We start from the raw sequence: 21,272 nt of genomic DNA, 5'->3' as shown, positions 1-21,272 counted from the left end.
GGAATGAACTACTGATGCATGCAACAGCTCTTGATTAATTCAAAAGATTAAAATTATGATATCTGTGGAGAGGCAGAAAGCTCCCCTGGTAGTTCTAAGATGCAGAGGGTTGATAATCATTGGCATATACGAATGAAATATTCCGTTGCTTCTCAAGAGGGCTTGCTGTACCCTTTAGGAATGAAGCACCAACTATAAAATCTTTATTAGATATGTGTCTTGTTAATTTATCCCCAACTTTGACCATTTCAAGAAGCTAGTTCCCAGCCTTCCCTTTTTTGGTTGTACAGTATACTAGCTCTCTAGGTAAGTTCTATGCTCATATTTTTTATTTTGCAGTACTCTTCATGTTACAAGGCTAATTCTGCTTTTAAAGTATATTCTATGTACAACTCCAGAAAATCACCTATTATAAATGCACTCTTTCTGTTAGCACTAGAGCAGTAGTCATGGTCACGTAAGAGTGTTTGCTCAGCTTTGATCTTCTCTAACATGATTGTGGATTTAGAATGTACTTGAACGTAACAAGGAACAACACCAAAAAAGGCACGTGATTTGATTGAGGCTTTATAAAATAAAAAATGAATAAAATGTGTTCAGCTTTTTGTTTATGAATATAATAGTGAATGAATCTAACCTTCTGTTAGTATACAGGTTTGGTATATGACGATGCTTTTAGATCATCTCCAAAAAAGTAACATCGTAACTGGAATGTGACATCCATATATATTGGATTTTTAAAGATTGTTTCCAAAGATTCAGCTGTACAAAGTGTGTGCCTAATACTTTTCTAACTTGGAAATAATTCAGTGGTGGCTAAAGCTGGCTTGTACTGCCTGCAAAAACTGATAGTAAATTTTCAAGAATTTGTAAGCCAACTGTTAAACACAGCCATTATTTTAAAAATTATGTAAAGTTATTATTAAATACATATATTAAAAATAAAAGTAATACATCAAACTTACTAGTTCCTAAATATATTACTGTCTTTTACTATTATCTGTGCTCTTAAAGTTATGTCTGTGGTGTTTCCATGGTAGAAATACAATATGATGTTGTGCTGCTGTATATCTCTTTCTACTGTAAGATGGTGTGCTGTCCGGGTGCGTTGGCTCACACCTATAATCCCAGCACTTTGGGAGGCCGAGGCGGGTGGATCACGAGGTCAGGAGATCGAGACCATCCTGGCTAACACGGTGAAACCCCATCTCTACTAAAAATACAAAAAAAAAAAAAAAATTAGCCGGGCTTGGTGGCGGGCACCTGTAGTCCCAGCTACTCGGGAGGCTGAGGCAGGAGAATGGCGTGAACCCGGGAGGCAGAGCTTGCAGTGAGCCGAGATTGCGCCACTGCACTCCAGCCTGGGCTGCAGAGCGAGACTCTGTCTCAAAAAAAAAAAAAAAAAAAAAAGATGGTACTATTCCATATCTCTTCCTACTGTATGATAGTGTGCTGCTGCATATCTCTTCCTACTGTATGATGGTGTGCTGTGCATATCTCTGCTATATGATACTGTGCTGCTGCATATCTCTTTCTACTGTATGATGGTGTGCTGTGCATATCTCTGCTATATGATATTGTGCTGCTGCATATCTCTTCCTACTGTATGATGGTGTGCTGTGCATATCTCTGCTATATGATATTGTGCTGCTGCATATCTCTTCCTACTGTATGATGGTGTGCTGTGCCTATCTCTGCTATATGATATTGTGCTGCTGCATATCTCTTTCTACTTCATGATAGTGTGCTGTGTGCATATCTCTTTCTACTGTATGATGGTGTGCTGTGCATATCTCTGCTATATGATATTGTGCTGCTGCATATCTCTTTCTACTGTATGATGGTGTGCTGTGCATATCTCTGCTATATGATATTATGCTGCTGCATATCTCTTTCTACTGTATGATAGTGTGCTGTGCGCATATCTCTTTCTACTGTATGATGGTGTGCTGTGCATATCTCTGCTATATGATAGTGTGCTGCTGCATATCTCTTTCTACTGTATGATGGTGTGCTATTGCATATCTCTTTTTCCTGCCTCTGGATTCAGTGAGGTCATGTCTGAAGCTTGAAATTGGCCACTGTAGGAGTATTGGCACCATGGAAATGGACAACAGCCACACACTAAGGTTAAGCCTTTTTTTCTTTTTTTTTTAGTTTGGAAAACTGGTTGTTAAACATTTACTAGCACACCACTGGAGACATCGTTCTTTATTCAGTGAATGCCTACTGTGTGCTGGCTACCCTTCATTAGTGCTTTGAATAAACCTTTACTTAATTTCCTCAAGTATCCAATATGTTTCTTAATATTATAGATGAGAAAAATAAGATTAAGTAATGAGGATCAGAAAGCAGCTGTTATATTGTACAGCTGGAATTTTAACCCAAGTCTCTTGTATTCCAAAGTCCTTATCCTTCTCTTTATAGTGTGTGGTCTCTCTGAGGCTTTGGAATAAGTTTTATAGGAGAAAGAGCATTTGAGTTGAGCCCTAAGTTATGGGCAGGATCTTACTAGATATTGAAGTTGGAAGAATATTTCAGACATTGTGAACAATTTCAGCAAATGTTTATAGATGTCAAAGTACATTTCATGTTCCAGAAATGATAAGTAGTAGATTCAGTAATAGAGGATATCTAGAAGAGTAAAGTTAAAAGAAGTAAAGCCCGCAAGGTTGATTGGAATCTATTGTGAAAGACCTTAAATAGCATGAACCTTAGAACAAGAGAGATTCTGTTTTTATTCCTGAAGGACATAATTATTTCCCAAAGCCTTCTGTATAATTATTTTGGTTGTCTGATTTGAATTTAAATTCTATTTCAATTTTAAGCATGAGTGAGGTATCATGGATATTTTTTGTCCAGGGAGATAACATGGAGCTTTTGGTTTGGGGTCTTATTCTACTGATTTGTGTTTTGGCTGTTAATTTTCAGTACTATAATTAATGGTTAGTAAATGGTGTTCCCCAAAATGGGTCATTCTTTGTAGAGAAGAAAATGAATAGATAATAGTTGCAATGTTTGAATATCTTTTGGCAAATAAGTATTCTTATTACCTACTTTATGGCATAAAGTAGTATTGGTTTATCATTGTATTTCTCATTTTCAGAATATCTGTTTTTTTAATTTAAAGTCACAGAGCTGGAACAGTACATAGTTCCATTGCTGTAATTTTCGCTGCTATATTGGCATCATGAACCATTTACTCCCCTTACCCCCAGAATCTTTTTTGCAGTATCTTCTGCCTTTTGTTGTTGTTGTTGTTTTGAGATGAGGTCTTGCTCCATCAGCCAGGCGGGAGTGCAGTGGCACGATCACAGCTCGCAGCAACCTTGACCTCCCTGGGTTAAGCAATCCTTCCACCTCAGCCTCCTGAGTAGGTGGGACCACAGGCACATGCCACCAAGCCAGGCTAATTAAAACAAACAAACAAAAAATGTACAGACAGGGTCTCCCTGTGTTGCCCAGACTGGTCTCAAACTCCTGGGCTCAGGCCTTTCTCCCACCTGGCCTCCCAAAGTGCTGGGATTGTAGGTGTGAGCCGCCCCGCCTGGCCTTCTCTGCCTTCTAATGTTCCACAGGATTCTTCTCTTGAGTTCTTTTGTCATTCTTAACAGTTAATGCCGTCCACATCCCTACAGTGATAATTTCCAGGTTTATGTCTTCAACCTGGAACTCTGGACTTGCATTTTGAAATTCCCAATGAACCGGTGGACTTGGATACCTCACAAACATTCTCAAATTCAGAATGTCTACAACTAGACTCAATCTCTGGCCTTTCCAAGCCAAATATACCTCTTGCTTTCCTTATTTTGGTGAGTGACATGTATATCTTTCCAGTTGCCCAAGCCATAAATTGGAGGATGGTGAGAAGAGGTAGGTCATTCTAGATTCCTCCTCCTTTTTCATTTCCACAATCCAGTTACTCTGTAAGTCTCTTATTTCTGCTTCCTTAATATCTGTTGAATCCACCTTTTTTCATTCCCACAACTTTGATTCCAGTTGTTATGATCTATTGACTATATTGTAAAATAGTCTTTCAGATAGCTTTTTTGTCTTCAGTCTGTGATGTTTTCCTTCAGTCTAGCCTCCCACCAGGCTGTTTAAAATACTGTCAGCCCTCCCTATCCATGGATTCAACCAACCTTGGATTGAAAATATTTGAGGAGGAAAAACAATAAAAAGGAATACAGTGTAACAATTATTTAGATAGCATTTACATTGAATTGGGCATTACAAATAATCTAGTGATGATTTAAAGTGTACAGGAGGATATGCATAGGTTATATCCAAACACTACATCGTTTTATATAAGGGCCCTGAGCATCTGTAGAATTTTGTATCCATGGGATGGGGAGTGGGGGCTGGGGAGTCCTGGAACCAGTCCCCCACGGATACCAAGGGATGACTGTAAATTGATCAGACTCCTCTTGCTTTCTTATTCCTTTCAGTTTTTTGTTTGTTTTTATACTTCTCTCCTCTGCATTTTTCCTCTCCTCTTCATTTATTATTTGATAATCTGAATATTTTTAATGTTGATTATTTGAATATTTTTATTCGAATTCCATTTTTATTTTTCTGATTACTTTTTAGCTGCACTTCTTTGCATTATACTTTTAGTGGTTGCCATAAGGATTACATTATATATCCTGAAATTTTGTAGTCCACTTACAAGTAATAATGCACTGCCTCACTTGAAATATAGAAATCCTACAACCTTTTAGGTCCATATTTTCCTTACCTTTCCCCTGTTCTTTGATAATAATTGTTATTTTATGTATTATATCTTGATACATATTAAGCCCCAGAAGATAATCTTATAACATTTTCTTCAAGCATTTATGTGGATTATAAATAAATTGAGAGGAAAGGGCAAAAGGAAAAAAATAGAGTTATTTTTTGTATTTACTAAGTTATTTACCATTTCACTTCTTCCTCCTTCTTCTCTGAAAATCCATCTTTCTCTCTGATTTCATTTCCCTTCAGCCTGAAGAACTTCCGTTAGTATTTCTTGTAATGTAAGTCAAGTGATGAATTCTTTTGGTTTTGTCCAAAAATATCTATTTCTCCTTTATTCAATATAGAATTCTGGGTGGGCAGTTTTCTTTTCTTCCTCTTCTTCTTCTTTCTTCTTCTTTTATTTTGTTTTGTTTGAGACAGCATTTCACTCTGTCACCCAGGCTGAAGTGCAGGGACATGATCGTGGCTCACTGCAGCCTCGACCTCCCTGGGCTCAGGTGTTCCTCCCACCTTAGCGTCCCAAATAGCTGAGACCACAGGTGTGCACCACCATGCCTAGCTAATGTTTTTTGTATTTTTTGTAGAGACGAGGTTTTGACATATTGCCCAGGCTGGTCTTGAACTTCTGGGCTCAAGCGATCCACCGATCTCAGGCCTCAAAGTGCTGGGATTATAGATGTGAGCCACCACTCCTAGCCAGTTTCCGTCTTTTGTCACTTTAAAAATGTTTCAGCTCAGGTGCAGTGGTTCATGCCTATAATCTCAGCATTTTGGAAAGCTGAGGTGGGAGGATCATTTGAATCTAGGAGTTTGAGACCAGCCTGGGCAATATAATGACACCCTTGTCTCTACAAAAAATTAAAAAACAAAAGTTAGCCAGGCATGGTGGTGCACTGAGGTGGGAGGATTGCCTGAGCTTGCACGGTCAAGGCTGCAGTAATTCATAATCACCCTATCACACTGCTAGCCAAGGGCAACAGACTGAGACCCTGTCTCAAACAATAAAATAAGATAAGGTAAGGTAAAGGTAAAAGAGCAGGTAAAAGTAAGATAAAAAGGTTGCAGTCTCTTCTGGCTTTTGTAAATACAATAAGAAGTCAGCTATTAATTGGATTGTTGTTCCAGGATAGTAATACTTGTTTTTCCCTTTCTGTTTTCAAGGTTAGCTCTTTATCTTTGGCTTTAAATGGTTTTATTTTGATGTGCCTTAGCATGGAATTCTTTGTGTTTATTCTGCATTGTGTTCATTGAGCTTGTGTCTGCAAATTTTTGTCTTTCATCAAATTTGGGAACTTTTTGGCTATTAGATCTTCAAACATTTTCTCTGTTCCATTTCTCCTTTCTTGTATTTCATCTACACTTATGTTGGATCACATAATATCTCACAGGCCACTAAAGCTCTTTTTTCCTCCGTCTTCTTTACTCTCTGTTCTTCAGCTTGGCTAATTTGTTTTGATTTAGTTTAGGTTCATTTACTCTTTCCTCTGTCATCTCCATCTGGATGCTAATTCTAAGCAGTGATTTTTTTAAAATTATGCTTTTTCTATAATTTTCATTTGGCTCATTTTTAATGGTTATATTCCTGTTCTGAGATTTTCCATTTTTTTGCCAAGATTTTTATTCATTGAAAATATTTTACTTGAGACTAGTTATAATAGCTTCTTTAAAATCCTTGTCTGCTAGTTGCAACATCGGTTCGTCTCAGAGTCTTTTAGATGGATTTTTTCCCCCTTGGAATGTTTTGTTTTCTTGCTTCATTGTATGTCTTAGTACTTTTGGATTGTATTTTGAACATTGTGCACATTGGGATGTGGAGATTCTGTCTAGATACTGTCCAGATTCTGTTGATTTTCTCCAATGAGTATTGTTTCCTTTGTTTTAGAAAGTAATTTTCTTGGCTGGGCTTGCATTTCAAGCTGTTTCTTGATGGCAGCTCTGTTCTCAATTGAGATATTTTGTCTATAAGTGAGCTCCTTTTGCTCAAGTGTATTAGGGGTTAGTCAGAGATGTGGGTAGGCACATTCTGGGATCTCCTTTCTGGATCTTTCCTTTTGAAGGTTTCCTATTCCTGTCATTTTTCCTCAACTTAACTTTTTCCCAGCTTAAAAGGACTACAACTTTCCCCCGGGTGCCCTGGCCACTGCTGGATGCACAGCATAGATAGAACTTAGCTCAAAGCTAAAAGCCTAGGAGACGGAAAGTTACTTGCATAGCTCCCTGTTTCCGTCCTGCAAGTAAGCATGACCTCCCCACCAGAGTTTCTGTTTACTTTCTAATACTTTCAGGTGATTTCTTTTTAAATTGTGTTCATTTTTGTAGTTGCATTCTTGCAGGTGTGGGGAGATTCAGTAGGGTCTTGGTCATCAGTCTTAGAAGCAAGGAACCTCTGTTCTTTTTACCTGTCCTCAGAAGCCATCTGTTATGATTCTCGTTCTACCTTACAAGCCATTCTTTATGAGTTTTTTCTGCTAGTGCCTCTTCATTTCCCTGTATCTCAGATTTGGGGATATCCCAGAGTGCAGTCTTTAGATTCTTTTTTTTTAAATCTCTACAGATTTTCTAGGGCACGAGTCAGGCCAAATCTGTGCTCATTCATTTGCATACTGTCAGTGGTTGCTTTGGGACTGCAACAGCAAAACTGAGTAGTTGCAACAGAGACCTTATGGCCCACAGAGCTTTAGATATTTACTATATGACCCTTCGTAGAAAAAAGTTGTCAAGTCCTGTTCTAGGTGATCTCATCCAGTCAGAGATTTAAGTGCATTTACACACTAATGTCTTCTAAATTTCTTATTCCCAGCTTCAAGCTTTTGTGTGGACTTCAGGCTCATAAATCCAATAACCTACTTACCTTCTTCACTTGCATATAATAGGCTTGTAAACTTTGATATGTCCTAAACTAAACTCTTGATATTTCCCCTACATTGTGCTCCTCCCCCAGTCTTGTCCAATGGCAATTCCATCTTTCCAGCTATTCAGGCCGAAACTCTTGAGAGTTATCCCTGACTTCTCATTTTTCCTTATCTCACATCTGTCTGTAAGGAATTTGTGTTGTCTTTACCTTCAGAATATACCTGTAATCTGACCACTTCTCTACATCCTCAGCTACTGTTCCCCTACTCCAAGCTATTATCATCTCTTGCCTAGACTATTCCAGTAGACTCCTAATTGTTCTCCTTCTGCCTGTGCATGATTATTGTTTAATTCAGCACAGCAACAAAAGAACAGTACTTTAAAAACCTGAGTCAGATTGTTTTACCCCACTGTTCAAAACTTTCAGGTAGATTTTCATCTTACTCAGAATAAAATCCAGAGTGCTCGTGATAATCTTTGAAGTCACACATGTTCTTGCCACTGGTCGCCTCTCTGCCATTTCCTACTTTTCTCCCCCTTGCTGTCTTCCCTCAAGCCACATGACCTTCTTGCCATTCCTTGAAAAGCTGAGCATGATACCACCTCCTGGTATTTGTATTTACTATTCTCTCTGCCTGCAGTGTTGTAACTGTCTTTACGACTTACTCCCTCACTTTATTCAGGTCTCACAAAAATATACCTTTTCTGAGGTTTTCCCTGACCACTATATCTAAAACAGCACAGGTGTGAACACATATACACATATATGACCATGAACATTTATGACTATATGACATATATATTTGTTTGTTTTTCCCAACTAGAATGTAAGCTCTATGAGGGCAGGGAGCTTTGTCTGTTTTGTTCTTCACAGAACATCACAAAATATACTATACGTCTGAAATTGTACCTAGCACATTATAGAGTTTGATAAATTAGTTGAATTGATGAATGTGTGAGTGAGCAATCACCATTCTAGCCAAGTTGCTTTACTTGCAGTTTCTAGAATATATGACTCTTTTTCCACTCTGCTTCTTATTCCTCCTATTGAGGAACTCTCCTTTACTATATTCCTAATCTTATCGTACAAGATTTAGCTTGAATGTTACCTCTGTTAAGTTTTTCATCTTAGTGCTCATAACACTGTTTCCCTTTTTGTGCTCACAATACTGATTATAATTTTTTATCTGCCAAAAACACTTTAAGTTTCTAGAAGGCTAAAAACTGATTTATATTTCTGTTTTATCTCATGCACATTGCCCATAATAGTAGGCGTATAGTAAATACATGTTGAATCACCAGCTGTTTTTAGGAGGAATGAAGTGAGAACATAATAGCATAATTTGAAAAGGTAGTGATTATTTAGATAGCTGGATCTTAGTCTTCCTGATTAGAGTCCAAATACTAGTGTGTGTATATCTTTTATTTGTAAAGAACAGAAACTTAACTTCAGTAGCCACAGGTAATCTAGATATAGCGTGAGAATGCAGTGGCAGGAGGGAAAATAGGAATTTCAAAAATGCCAAGACCATTAAATGGAGAAAGGATAGTCTCTTCAACAAATCGTGCTAGAAAAACTGGATATCCACATGCAAAAGAATGATGTTGGACTCTTACCTCACACCATATACAAAAATTAACTCAGAATGAATTAAAGACCTAAATGTAGACCTAAATCTATAAAAGTCTTAGGAGAGAACAGAGGAAATGTTTTCTGACATCTGATTTGGCAAGGATTTCCTAGTTATGAAACCAAAGCACAAGCAATAAAAGTAAAAATAGACAAATTGGACTACAAAATGAAAAACTTCTGTGCATCAAAGGACACAACAGAGTGAAAAGGCAGCCTATAGAATGGGAGAAAATATTTGCAAGTTATATATTTGATAAGAAGTAAATATCCAGAATATATAAAGGATTTGTATAACTCAACAACAACAAAAACCCCCCTAACAACCCAATTTTAAAATAGGCAAAGAACTGTAGCTGGTGCGGTTGCAAGTGCTACCTCCTGACTGATGGACAACTGGCACAGCCCATTATAACATCTGCAGCACAACAACACAACACTCAGGAAAGAGAAAACCGTGGCATGACCTAAACTACTGCCATCGCCTGCATCACCCTGGCTAACTAGAAGGCCTTGAGTCTTTTCATGTACCCAGTACATTACTACTACTGCTGGCATTTGAGAAAGGCAACACACTAAGGCTCTTTATAACCGAGAAAGTCTCAATCTACGTCACTTCCCTCCCACCCCCATCGGTGCTGCTGCTGGTACCTGCTGCTGGGAGACTAGAGGACAGGTTATATCACTGAATCTATTGCAGACATTCCCCAGCACCAGCCTGGAGCATGGCAGCTTCATTGGGCAACTAGACCCAGCGGAGCAGCAGGATTCACAGTATGGCCCTCAGGGACTGCTGCTCCTAGGGGAAGGGAGTGAGTGAGTAAGCCACATTAAGGGAGTACCCCGTGGGACAAAGGAAACTAGACTGCAGGACTTGAATCCATGAATTTTCTACTTGTGGGAAGTTTCTTTCAGCAGAGGCACAAGTGCACTTCTTGGCTTCTTGGCTTGGTAGAGAAAGTACAGCTCTACCTCAACAGTCAGGCAGTCCTGGTGCTCCTGAAGGGTGTTGGAGAAGGAGATTACTTCTCCCTCTTGCCCACCACTGCAAACATAGCTACAGCTTCTCATAGGGAGCTCATTGCGGGTGCCTCTTTAGACAACATTTCTGGAACATTTCAGGGTGACTACATCCACATAGGAGGAGTGCCTTCCAGATTCAGGCTTGCTTGAGAGGTAGAGTGACAACTCCGTTGTATGTGGAACATCAGCATTCCTGCAGATGAAAAGATGCGCCTGTTTGTGATCTCAATAGCTGGAACACTGGGGCAAGAGTGTGATTGAGAGGCAGATTGCTTTCCTGCTGACTTGGAAGAGTTGTGGTGGCCCCCTCACCCCCAAAGAAGACCTCAGTGCATTTCACTGAGAGCTTCCCCAGCCACTTCTGTCAAGGCTGGGACCTCTGCCCACCACATTGCAGTATTGCATTTACCCACCTGCCTTTGCTGCAGCCAGTTTTTACCCATGGGCGCCTCCTACTGGCATGAAGCCTGAACTGTTCAACCCAGTGAATAAAATACTGGGGAAAAAATATTTAAAAAGTGCACACCACTGGGGAACAAGATAAGCTTCATGAGACCTCTGCCATTCCAGCCCCACAGGGGACAGTGAACCTTCTCACACACTGTATTAGTTTGTTCTTGCATTGCTATAAAAATACTACCCGAGACTGGGTAATTTATAAAGAAAAGAGGCTTAATTGGCTCATGGTTCCACAGCCTGTTCAGGAAGCATGGCATGGGAGGCCTGAGGAAACTTACAGTTGTAGTGGAAGGTGAAGGAGAAGCAGGCATATCCTATATGGCTGGAGCAGGAGGAAGAGAATGAAGGGGAAGTGCTACACACTTTGAAACAACCAACTTTCATGAGAACTCACTATCACAAGAACAGCAAGGGGGAAATCTGCCCCCATGATCCAATCACCTCCCGCCAGGCTCCTCTTCCAACATTGGGGATTACAGTTCAACATGAGATTTGGGCAGGGACACAAATCCAAACCATATCACACACCCAGCACATTTCTCCTGCAACCGGCATCTGGCAAAGCCATCACACAAAGACTCTACCTAACCAAGGAACTCATACAGAGTCTTCATCACTGAAAGCACCCAGAGCTGAAGCTAAGTGACAGTAAGCTACAAACACTTAAGTCACATCCTCAAGGTGGAGAAAAGGAAATTTTTAAAAGAACCCAGTACGATAAAAAATAAATTAAAAAAGAGTTAGAAGAAATAGTCTGCCCACATGAGAAGGAACCAGAAAACTAATTCTGGCAATATGAAAAAACAAGGAGAGTCACCTCCAGGAGATCACACCACTTCTCCAGCAGTGGATCCAAATTAAGATGAGATCTTTGAAATACCAGATAAAGAATTCAAAAGGTTGATTATTAAGTTACTCCGTACCAGATAAAGAATTCAAAAGATTATTAAGTTACTCAAGGAGATACAAAAGAACAGAAAGGTGAAAACCAACGTAAGTTTAAAAAACAATTCAGGATATGAATGAAAATTTTCTAAATTGATATTTTAAAGAAAAACCAACCAGAACTTCTGAAAGTGAAAGACATATTTAGGGAACTACAACATGCAGTGGCAAGCTTTAACAATAGATTAGACCAAATAGGAAAAAGAATTTCAGAGCTCAAAGACAAGGCTTTTGAATTAGCCCAGTCAGATAAAATTTAAGACAAAATAATTAAAAGAAATGAGCAAAGTCATCCAGAAATAGGTAATTATATAAAATGGCCAAACTTAACAATTATAGGTGTTACTGAGAGAATAAAAAGCAAAAAAAAAAAAAAAAAAAAAAAAAGAAAGAAAACTTATTTAAGGGAATAATTAAGGAAAACTCCCTGGCCTTGTTAGAGATTTAGACATCCAAATACAAGAAGCTTAAATAACTCCTGGGAAGCTCATTGCAAAAAGGACATCACCAGGGCATATAGTCATCAGGCTATCTAAAGTCTGCATGAAGGAAAGAATTCCTAGAGCAGTTAGACAAAAGTGTCAGGTAACCTGTAAAGGAAAACAGACTAACAGCAGACTTCTTAGCAGAAACCTTACAAGCCAGAAGGGATTGGGGTCCTATCTTTAGTCTCATTAAACAGAATAACATCCAGCAAAACTAAGTTTCATAAATGACAGAGAAATAAAGTCTTTCTCAGACAAGCAAATGCCAAGGGAATTTGTCCGTACTAGACTAGCCCTACAAGAAATGCTAAAAGGAATTCTAAATCTTGAAACAAAAAGTTGATACGCATCAGAATAGAAATTTCTAAAGGCATAAATTTCACAAGGATTTCATATAACAATAATACAGTGAAGAAAACAGTCACTAACAATATGATGATCTGTTTAAAAGATACAGATTGGCAGAATGGATAAAAAATTGCAAACCAAGTATCTGCTGTCTTTAGAAGACACACATAAAGATTTTTACAGACTCAAGGTAAAGGGATGGAAGAAGATATTTCACACAAGTTGAAATCAAAAGCAAGCAGAAGTAGCCATTATATCAGATAAAACAAACTATAAAAGCAACAGCAGTAAAAAAAAAAAAAAAAAAAGACAAAGAAGGTCATTATATAATTCAACAAGAAAATGCTACAGTCCTAAGCATATATGCACCTAACTTTGGAGCTTCCATGTTTGTAAAGCGATTACTGCTAGACCTAAGAAAAGAGACAGACAGCAACACAAAAATAGTTTGGGACTTCAACATTCCACTGGTGACAGTAGACAAATCATTGAGGCAGAAAGTCAACAAAGAAACACTGGAGTTAAACTACACTGTAGAACAAATAGATCTAACATATTTATAGAACATTCCACCCAGGAACCGCAGAATAAACATGATTCTCATCAGCACACACAACATTCTCCAAGGTAGATCACATGATAGGCCTCAATACTTTTTTAAAAATCGGAATTATATCAGGTATCTTCTCAGATCACAGCAGAATAAAACTAGAACTCAATTCTAAAAAGAACCCTCAAAACTATACATAGACATAGAAATTAACAATCTGTTCTTGAATGATGTCTGGGTTAACAATGAAATAAAGATGGAAATTTAAAAATTTTTTGCAGTGAATGATAACAGTGAAACAAGTTTTCAAAACTCCTGGGATACAGCAAAAGCAGTGCTAAGAGGAAATGTATAGTGCTAAACACCTACATCAAAAAGTATGAAATATTATAAATTGACAACCTAACATCACACCTCAAGGAACTAGAGAAACAAGAACAAACCAAACCCAAAGCTAGCAGAAGAAAAATAACAGAGATCAGAGCATAATTAAATGAAATTGAAACAAAAAAATACAAAATATCAATGAAACAAAAAACTGGTTCTTTGAAAAGATAAGCAAAATTGATAAACTACTCGCTAGATGAACCAAGAAAAGAACAGAGAAGATTCAGATAATCTCAATTAGAAATAAAAATGGAGACATTACAGCTGCTACCACACAAATACAAAACATCATTCGAGACTACTATGGAAACCTTTTATGCATACAAACTAGAAAATCTAGAAGGATTAGATACTTTCCTGGAAGCATACAACCCTTCAAGCTTGAATCAAGAAGAAATAGAAATTCTGAACACATCAAGAACAAGCAGTGAGATTGATTCAGTAATTTTAAAAAAGTAAAATAAAACTGCCAATTTTAAAATGCCCACAGCCAGATGGAGACACAGCTGAATTCTGCCAGATGTTCAAAGAATTGCTACCAATTCTGGCTGGGCACAGTGGCTTATGCCTGTGATCCCAGCCCTTTGGGAGGCCAAGGCAGAGATCACTTGAGGTCAGGAGTTTCAGACCAGCCCAGCCAACATGGTGAAACCCTGTCTTTACTAAAAATACAAAAATTAGCTGGGTGTGTGGCGTGTGCCTGTAGTCCCAGCTACTTGGGAGGCTGAGGCGGGAGAATCACTTGAACCCAGGAGGCGGAGGCTCCAGTGAGCTGAGATCACACCACTGCACTCCAGCCTGGGCGACACAGCAAGGCTCCGTCTCAAAAAGAAAAAGAAAAAGAAAAAGAATTGGTACCAATTCTACTGAAATTTTTCCAAAATATTGAGAAGGATTGCTCCCTAAGGACATAACAAAAAAGAAAACTGCAGACCAATATACCTGATGAACGTAGGTGTAAAAATTCTCAACGGAATATTAGCAAACTGAATCCAATAGCACATCAAAAAAATAATGCCCCATGAGACTAGGTGCAGTGTCTCCCACCTGTAATCCCCGCACTTTGGGAGGCCAACGTGGGTAGATCACTTGAGGCCAGGAGTTCCAGACCAGTCTGGCCAACATGGTGAAACCCCCTCTCTACTAAAAATACAAAAATTAGCTGGAAGTGTTGGTGCAGGCCTGTAATCCCAGCTACTCGGGAGGCTGAGGCAGGAGAATCGCTTGAACCCAGGAGGTCGAGGTTGCAGGGAGCCGAGATCATGCCGCTGCACGCCAGCCTGGGCGACAGAGCAAGACTCTATTAAAAAAAAAAAAGTAAAAAGGTAATTCCCCATGATCAAGTGAGTTTCTTTCCAGGGATGCAGAGATGGTTCAGCATATGCAAGTCAATAAATGTGATTCGTCATATGAACAGAATTAAAAACAAAAACATACGATCATCTCAATATATGCAGAAAAAGCATTTGATAAAATTCAGCATCCCTTTATGATAAAAACCCTCAACAAACTAGGCATAGAAGGAGCATACCTCAAAATAAAGCCATATGTGACACACTCAACAGCCAGCATCATGCTGAACAAGGAAAAGTTGAAAGTAATCCCCCTAAGAACTGGAACAGGGAAGGATGCCCGCTTTCACTGCTTCTATTCAACATATTATAGTACTAGAAGTCCTAGCTAGAGCAATCAGGCAAAACAAAGAAACAAAGGGCATCCAAATTGGAAAAGAGGAAGTCCAGTGATCTCCGTTTGCCAATGATTGGATACCTAGAAAACCCTGAGGATTCCTCCAGAAGACTCCTCAATCAGATAAATGAATTGAGTAGTCTCAGGTTACAAAATCAATGTACACAAAATAGTAGCACTGCTATACACCAACAACAACCAAGCAGAGAATCAACTCAGTAACTCAATTCCTTTTACAATTGGGGTGTGTGTGTGTGTGTGTGTGTATGTATATGTGTGTGTATATGTATATATATGTGTGTGTATATATGTGGGTGGGTATATATACATGTGTATATATGTGGGTGTGTATATATGTGGGTGTGTATATATACACACATGTGGGTATATATATATATATATATACACCCACATATACATATACACGCACACACTTAACCAAGGAGGCAAAAAATCTTCACGAGGAGAACTACAAAACACTGCTGAAAGAAATAATAGATGACACAAACAAATGAAAATACATTCCATAAGAATCTGTATTCTGAAAATGACCATACTGCCCAAAGATTCGATGAAATTCCTATCAAAATGTCAGCATCATTTTTCACAGAATTAGAAAAAAAACCCTAAAATTCATACAGAACCAAAAAAGAGCCCAAATAGCCAAAATTCTAAGCAAAAGGAATAAATCTAGAGGCATCACATTACCCCACTTCAAACTATACTATAAGGCTATGGTAAACCAAAACAGTGTGGTACTGGCATAAAAGTAGATACATAGAATAATAGAACAGAATAGAGAACCCAGAAATAAAGCCAAATACAACCAACTGATCTTTGACAATGCATGCAAAAACAGAGTAGGGAAAGGACACACTATTCAATAAATGGTGCTGAGGAAATTGGATAACCACGTGTAGAAGAATGAGACTGGACCCTTGCCTGTCACCACATACTCAATTAACTCAAGATGGATTAAAGACCTTAAGATCTGAAACCATAAACATTCCAGAAGAAAACCTAGCAAAAACTCTTCTGGACATTGGCCTAGGCAAAGAATTTATGACCAACACCCCAAAAGCAAATGCAACAAAAACAAAGATAAATAAATGTGACCTAACTAAACAAAGCTTCTGCACAGCAAAAGAAATAATCATCAGAATAAACAGACAACCTACAGAATGGGAGAAAATATTTGCAAATTATGCATCAGACAAGGAACCAATGTCCAGAATCTACAGGGAACAAGTAATTCCATTAAAAAGTGGGCAAATGACATGAACAGACATTTCTCAAAAGAAATACACAAATGGCCGACAAACATGAAAAAATGTTCAACATCACTAATCTTCAGGGAAATGCAAATTAAAACCACAGTGAGATACCACCTTACCCTACCCAGAATGGCCATGATTAAAAAGTCAAAAGACAGTAGATGTTGACATGGATGTGATGAAAAAGGAATGCTTATACGTTGCTGGTGATAAAACAGTATCTAGAGATCTCAAAGAAGTAAAAGTAGGTCTACTATTTAACCCAGCATTCCCATTACTGGGTATCTACCCAAAGGAAAAGAAGTCATTATATCAAAACTGCACATAGGTGTATTGCAGCACAGTTCGCAGTTGGAAAGTTATGGAGTCAACCTCAGTGCCCAACAACCAATGAGTAGATAAAGAAAATGGGGTTTATATATACCATGGAATACTACTTAACAAAAAATGAAATAATACCTTGCAACGACTTGGATAGAACTGTAGGCCATTATTCCAAGTGAAGTAACTCAGGAATCAAAAACCAGATACCACATGTTCTCACTTACAAGTGGGGACTTAGCTGTGGGTACACAAAGGCACACAGAGTGGCATAATGGACATTGGAGAATCAGAAGAGGGGGAAGGTGGGGTGGGGAGTGAGGGATAAAAAACTATAGGGTACAATGTACAGTACTCGGGTGATGGGTGCACTAAAACCTTAGACTTCCCTACTGCCTACTTTATCCGTGTAACCAAAAACCACTTGTACCCCTAAAGCTATTGAAATAAAAAATTTTATTTAAAAAACTAGAATTACAGTATGATCTAGTAATACTACTTCTGGGCATATATCCAAAAGAATTGAAAGCAGGATCTTGCAGGATCATTCACACCCATGTTTGTAGCAGCACTGTTCACAATAGCTAAACGTTTGAAGCAACCCAACTATCCATCATGGGAGGAATGGATACATATATGTGGTATATACATACAAGAAAATATTACCCAACCTTAAAATGGAAGAAAATGCTACCACATGGATAAACCTTATGTTACATGAAATAGCCAGTCACGAAAAGATACTGTACAATTCCACTTACCTAGAGTAGTCAAATTCATAGAAACAAGTAGATGGTGGTTGCCAGATGCTGTGGGGAGGTGGAAAATGGAGGGCAATTTAATGGGTTATAGTGTTTCAATTTTACTAGATGAAAAAGTTTTGGAGATTGATTGCATAACAATGTGAATATACCTAACAGTACTGAACTATACACATAGGTTAAGATGGTAATTTTTATGTTACATGTTTTTTACAATAATTTTTAAAAAGAATCTAGGAACAATTCTTTCATAAGGTCATAATTTAGAAGCAGTAGCAGATTTAGACAGCATTATTACTGTTTTTAATGAATCAACTTTATTTTCAAGAGCAGTTTTCACAGCAAAATTGAGGAGAAAGCACAGGGAGTTCGCCTGTACCGCCTGTTCCCACGCATGCGCAACTGTCGACATCCCTCGCTAGAGTGGTACATTTGTTACAATTGATGACCCTACATTGACACATCATCACCCAAGTTCATACTTTACCTTAGGGTTCACTCTTGATGTTGTACACTCTGGATTTTGACAAATGTATAATGACATGTATCTGCCACTGTAGTATACAGAAAAGCTTCTCTGCCCTAAAAACCCTGTGTTCAGCCTGTTCTTCCTTCCTCACTAATTTCTAGCACCCTCTCATCTTTTTATTGCCTCTATAGTTTTACCCTTTTCAGAACGTCATATAGTTGGAATTATACAGTATGTAGCCTTTTCAAATTGGTTTTTTTTTTGTTTGTTTGAGACAGCATTTTGCTCTGTTGCCCAGGCTGGAGTACAGTGTTGTGATCTTGGCTCATAGCAGCCTCTACTCCTGGGCTCAAATGATCCTCCCACCCCAGCGTCCCAAGTAGTTGAGACTACAGGGATGCAGCAGCACACCCAGCTAATTTTTGTGTTGTTTGTAGAGACGGGGTTTCACTGTGTTCCCCAGGCTGATCTCAAACTCCTGGGCTCAAGCGATCCGCTGCCTCAGCCTCCCAAAGTGTTGGGATTACAGACGTGAACCACTGCACTTGGCCTGGGTTCTTTCATTTAGTAATTTGCATAAATTTCCTCTGTCTTTTTGTGACTTAATAGCTTATTTACTTTTAGTGCTAAATAATCTTCCATTTATGTAGGTACCACATTTTATCTGTTCACTGAAGGGTCTCTTGATTGCTTCCAAGTTTTGGCAATTATAAATTGTTATAAATAAATAAGGCTGCTGTAAACATCTGTGTGTAAATTTTTCTGTGGTTAAGTTTTCAGTTCATTTGGGCAAATACCAAAGAGCACAATTGGTGAATCATATGTAAGAGTATGTTTAATTTTGCAAGAAACCACCACACTGTGTTCCATGGTGGCTGTACCATTTTGCATTCCTTCTAGCAGTGAGTGAGAGTTCCTGTTGCTTCACATCCTTGTCAGCATTTGGTGTTGTCAGAGTTATGGAATTTGGCCATTCTAATAGGTTTTTTATAGTATCTCGTTGTTTTAATTTGCAATTCCCTTATGACATACGATGTTGAACATCTTTTCGTATGCTTACTAGCCATCTTTACATTGTCTTTGATGAAACATCTGTTTGATAAAACATCAGATCTTTTGCCCATTTTTAGTTGGGCTGTTTTCTTAATGTTGAGTATTAAGAATTCTTTGTACAGTTTAGATAACAGTCCTTTATCAGATGTGTTCTTTGCAAATACATTCTCTCAGTCTATGGTTTGTCTTCTCATTCCTTCATATTGTTTTCTGTGGAGCAGAAATCTTAAATTTTAATGAAGTGCAGCTTATCAGTTTTTTCTTTCATGGATTATGGCATCAGTGTTTTCTTTCATGGATTAAAGTCATCACCATACCCATGGTCATCTAGGTTTTCTCCTGCGCTATCTTTACAAGCTTTATGGTTTTGCATTTTACGCTTACGTCTGTGATCCATTTTGAGTTAATTTTTATGAAAAGTGTAAGGTCTTCGTCTGGATTCATTTTTTGCAGAAATGTCCAGATACTGCTAAATGTCTCCAGGAGAGGGGAGAAATTCCTCCTTGGTTGAGAATTACTGTTATAAATAGAGCAGTTTAAATGATAGTAGAAAATGCCACTGAATTTCATTTATTTTTGCATGTGAATGTCCAGCACCAGTATTCCAGCACCATTGTGGAAAATAGTCGATTCACCATTGCATTGCCTTTCCACTTTGTCAGTGATAGTTGACTACATTAATGTGGGTCTGTTTCTGGGCTCCCTATTCCACTGACCTATTTGTTCTTTCACCAATACTACATTGTCTTGATTACTGTAGCTTTCCATCTAGTCTTGAAGTCTGGTAATAGGCACAGAATTATTTTGATAACACTTGTCAACTAAAGTTTGTGGATTTTTAAGCTAGTGATCTGTTACCAACCTAATTCTACTCTGCCCTGTGCTCTCCTTTGTCTTCGCAGTCCTCCAGTTGGAAAAATAGAGCTGCCGTAGTTGAATTAACAACCAAGCTTGGCTTTCTGTAATTTTTTTTTCCCAATTATAAGTGGTGTTCTACCATAACACTATTTAAGAGGCAAGGATAGTGCCTGTGGTACCTATAACAAATATGTAACTTGTTTTTAATTAAGAAGTTTAGGTTAAGTGAAGTTAAAGCAGCCAGATGGAATTTTAAAATTATATATGTATTCTGTTTATTATACAAGTATTTGGTAGGTTGCAATGATAAAAAATATTAAAACGGTGGCTTGTAAGTACTATAAACATGAATACAGTCTTTATGATTTGGTATTAGTTATGCGCTTTTTTTCTTCTTTTGTTTTAGGAGTCTACCATGGCTCAAGAATCTCCCAAAAATTCAGCAGCAGAAATTCCAGTGACTAGTAATGGAGAAGTTGATGACTCTCGTGAACACGGCTTTAATAGGGTAAGAACACTTTTCTTTCTCTTAATGCAAAGAATCATGATAAGCCTTTAAATGTTGAGATGAAAGTAATAGACAAAATATAATATAGGGTTGTTTTCTTAGATTGGCTTCAGTCAGGAATCTAATGTTATCATATAGGGATGACAAGGAAGGCCATTTTAATAGTTTGTCAAGATTAAGCTCCAGGCCAGTAAACTATTAGGTTTTGGTTTATCTTCAGTAATTGATCAGCACAAGAGTATGTCTGATGATTTTGGTATCTAACTTTATAAGACTACTTAATTCTGTTTGTAAAAAAAGATTATCCTTTTAAAATTGGCACTGTCTAATATCTTTTCTATATGTATGTCATTTAGTACATAATTTCTAGCACTAAATAGCCACTTCTGATTTTGCTGTTCATTTTCTAAAGTGCCATACTTGACTCAGTGGAAAATGGTATTCGGGGTTCATTTAATTTTGATCTGTCTGTCAGTTGAAATTTAATTTTAGTGCATTTTAATGGGAACACCATGGGTTTGAAGATAATCTGGGTTCAAATTTCAGCTATGCCACATTTCTAGCAGTATAACCTTGTGCCAGTTATTTAATCTCTTCAGATTTTTGTTTTCTAATCTCTGTAATGAATATCTTACTTTCATGAAGATGTTAATATTAAATGAGATAAGTAATATGTCTAATATAGTCATAGAAATTATAGTGATGGTTATTTCTGGAGATACTTGCATTAAACATTCCTTTTTATGACATTTGATATAAGTGTACAACTTTAAAAATAGAGTTTTCATATTTTTGAAAAAGTAGTGGTTGAAATGTACTTAAATTATTGTGTAGTTTAGTTAGTACTCTTTACTCCATATGTTTAAGAATAAAATACTTTAGTTTAGCAGAAGGTGATAACTTAAATCAGGATTTCTCAGTC

General features: G+C 37.8%; 1 protein-coding gene across 2 annotated transcripts in view; it reads left to right on the top strand.

The window, feature by feature from the left end:
- LOC105463491 (ARF interacting protein 1) overlaps window positions 1-21,272 on the top strand; it is a 132,966-nt gene that overhangs the window by 33,999 nt on the left and 77,695 nt on the right. For both annotated transcript variants that reach the window (XM_011710606.2, XM_011710605.2), the window contains exon 2: window positions 20,249-20,350. In XM_011710606.2, the coding sequence (XP_011708908.1) occupies window positions 20,258-20,350 (93 nt within the window). In that variant the 5' untranslated portion in view covers window positions 20,249-20,257. The remainder of the gene's footprint in view (window positions 1-20,248; window positions 20,351-21,272) is intronic.

This window comes from Macaca nemestrina, chromosome 3, assembly GCF_043159975.1.
Source record: "Macaca nemestrina isolate mMacNem1 chromosome 3, mMacNem.hap1, whole genome shotgun sequence".
NCBI lineage: Eukaryota > Metazoa > Chordata > Mammalia > Primates > Cercopithecidae > Macaca > Macaca nemestrina.
Note: the sequence above shows the minus strand (reverse complement) of the source record. Positions and strands in the feature narration are given on the sequence as shown.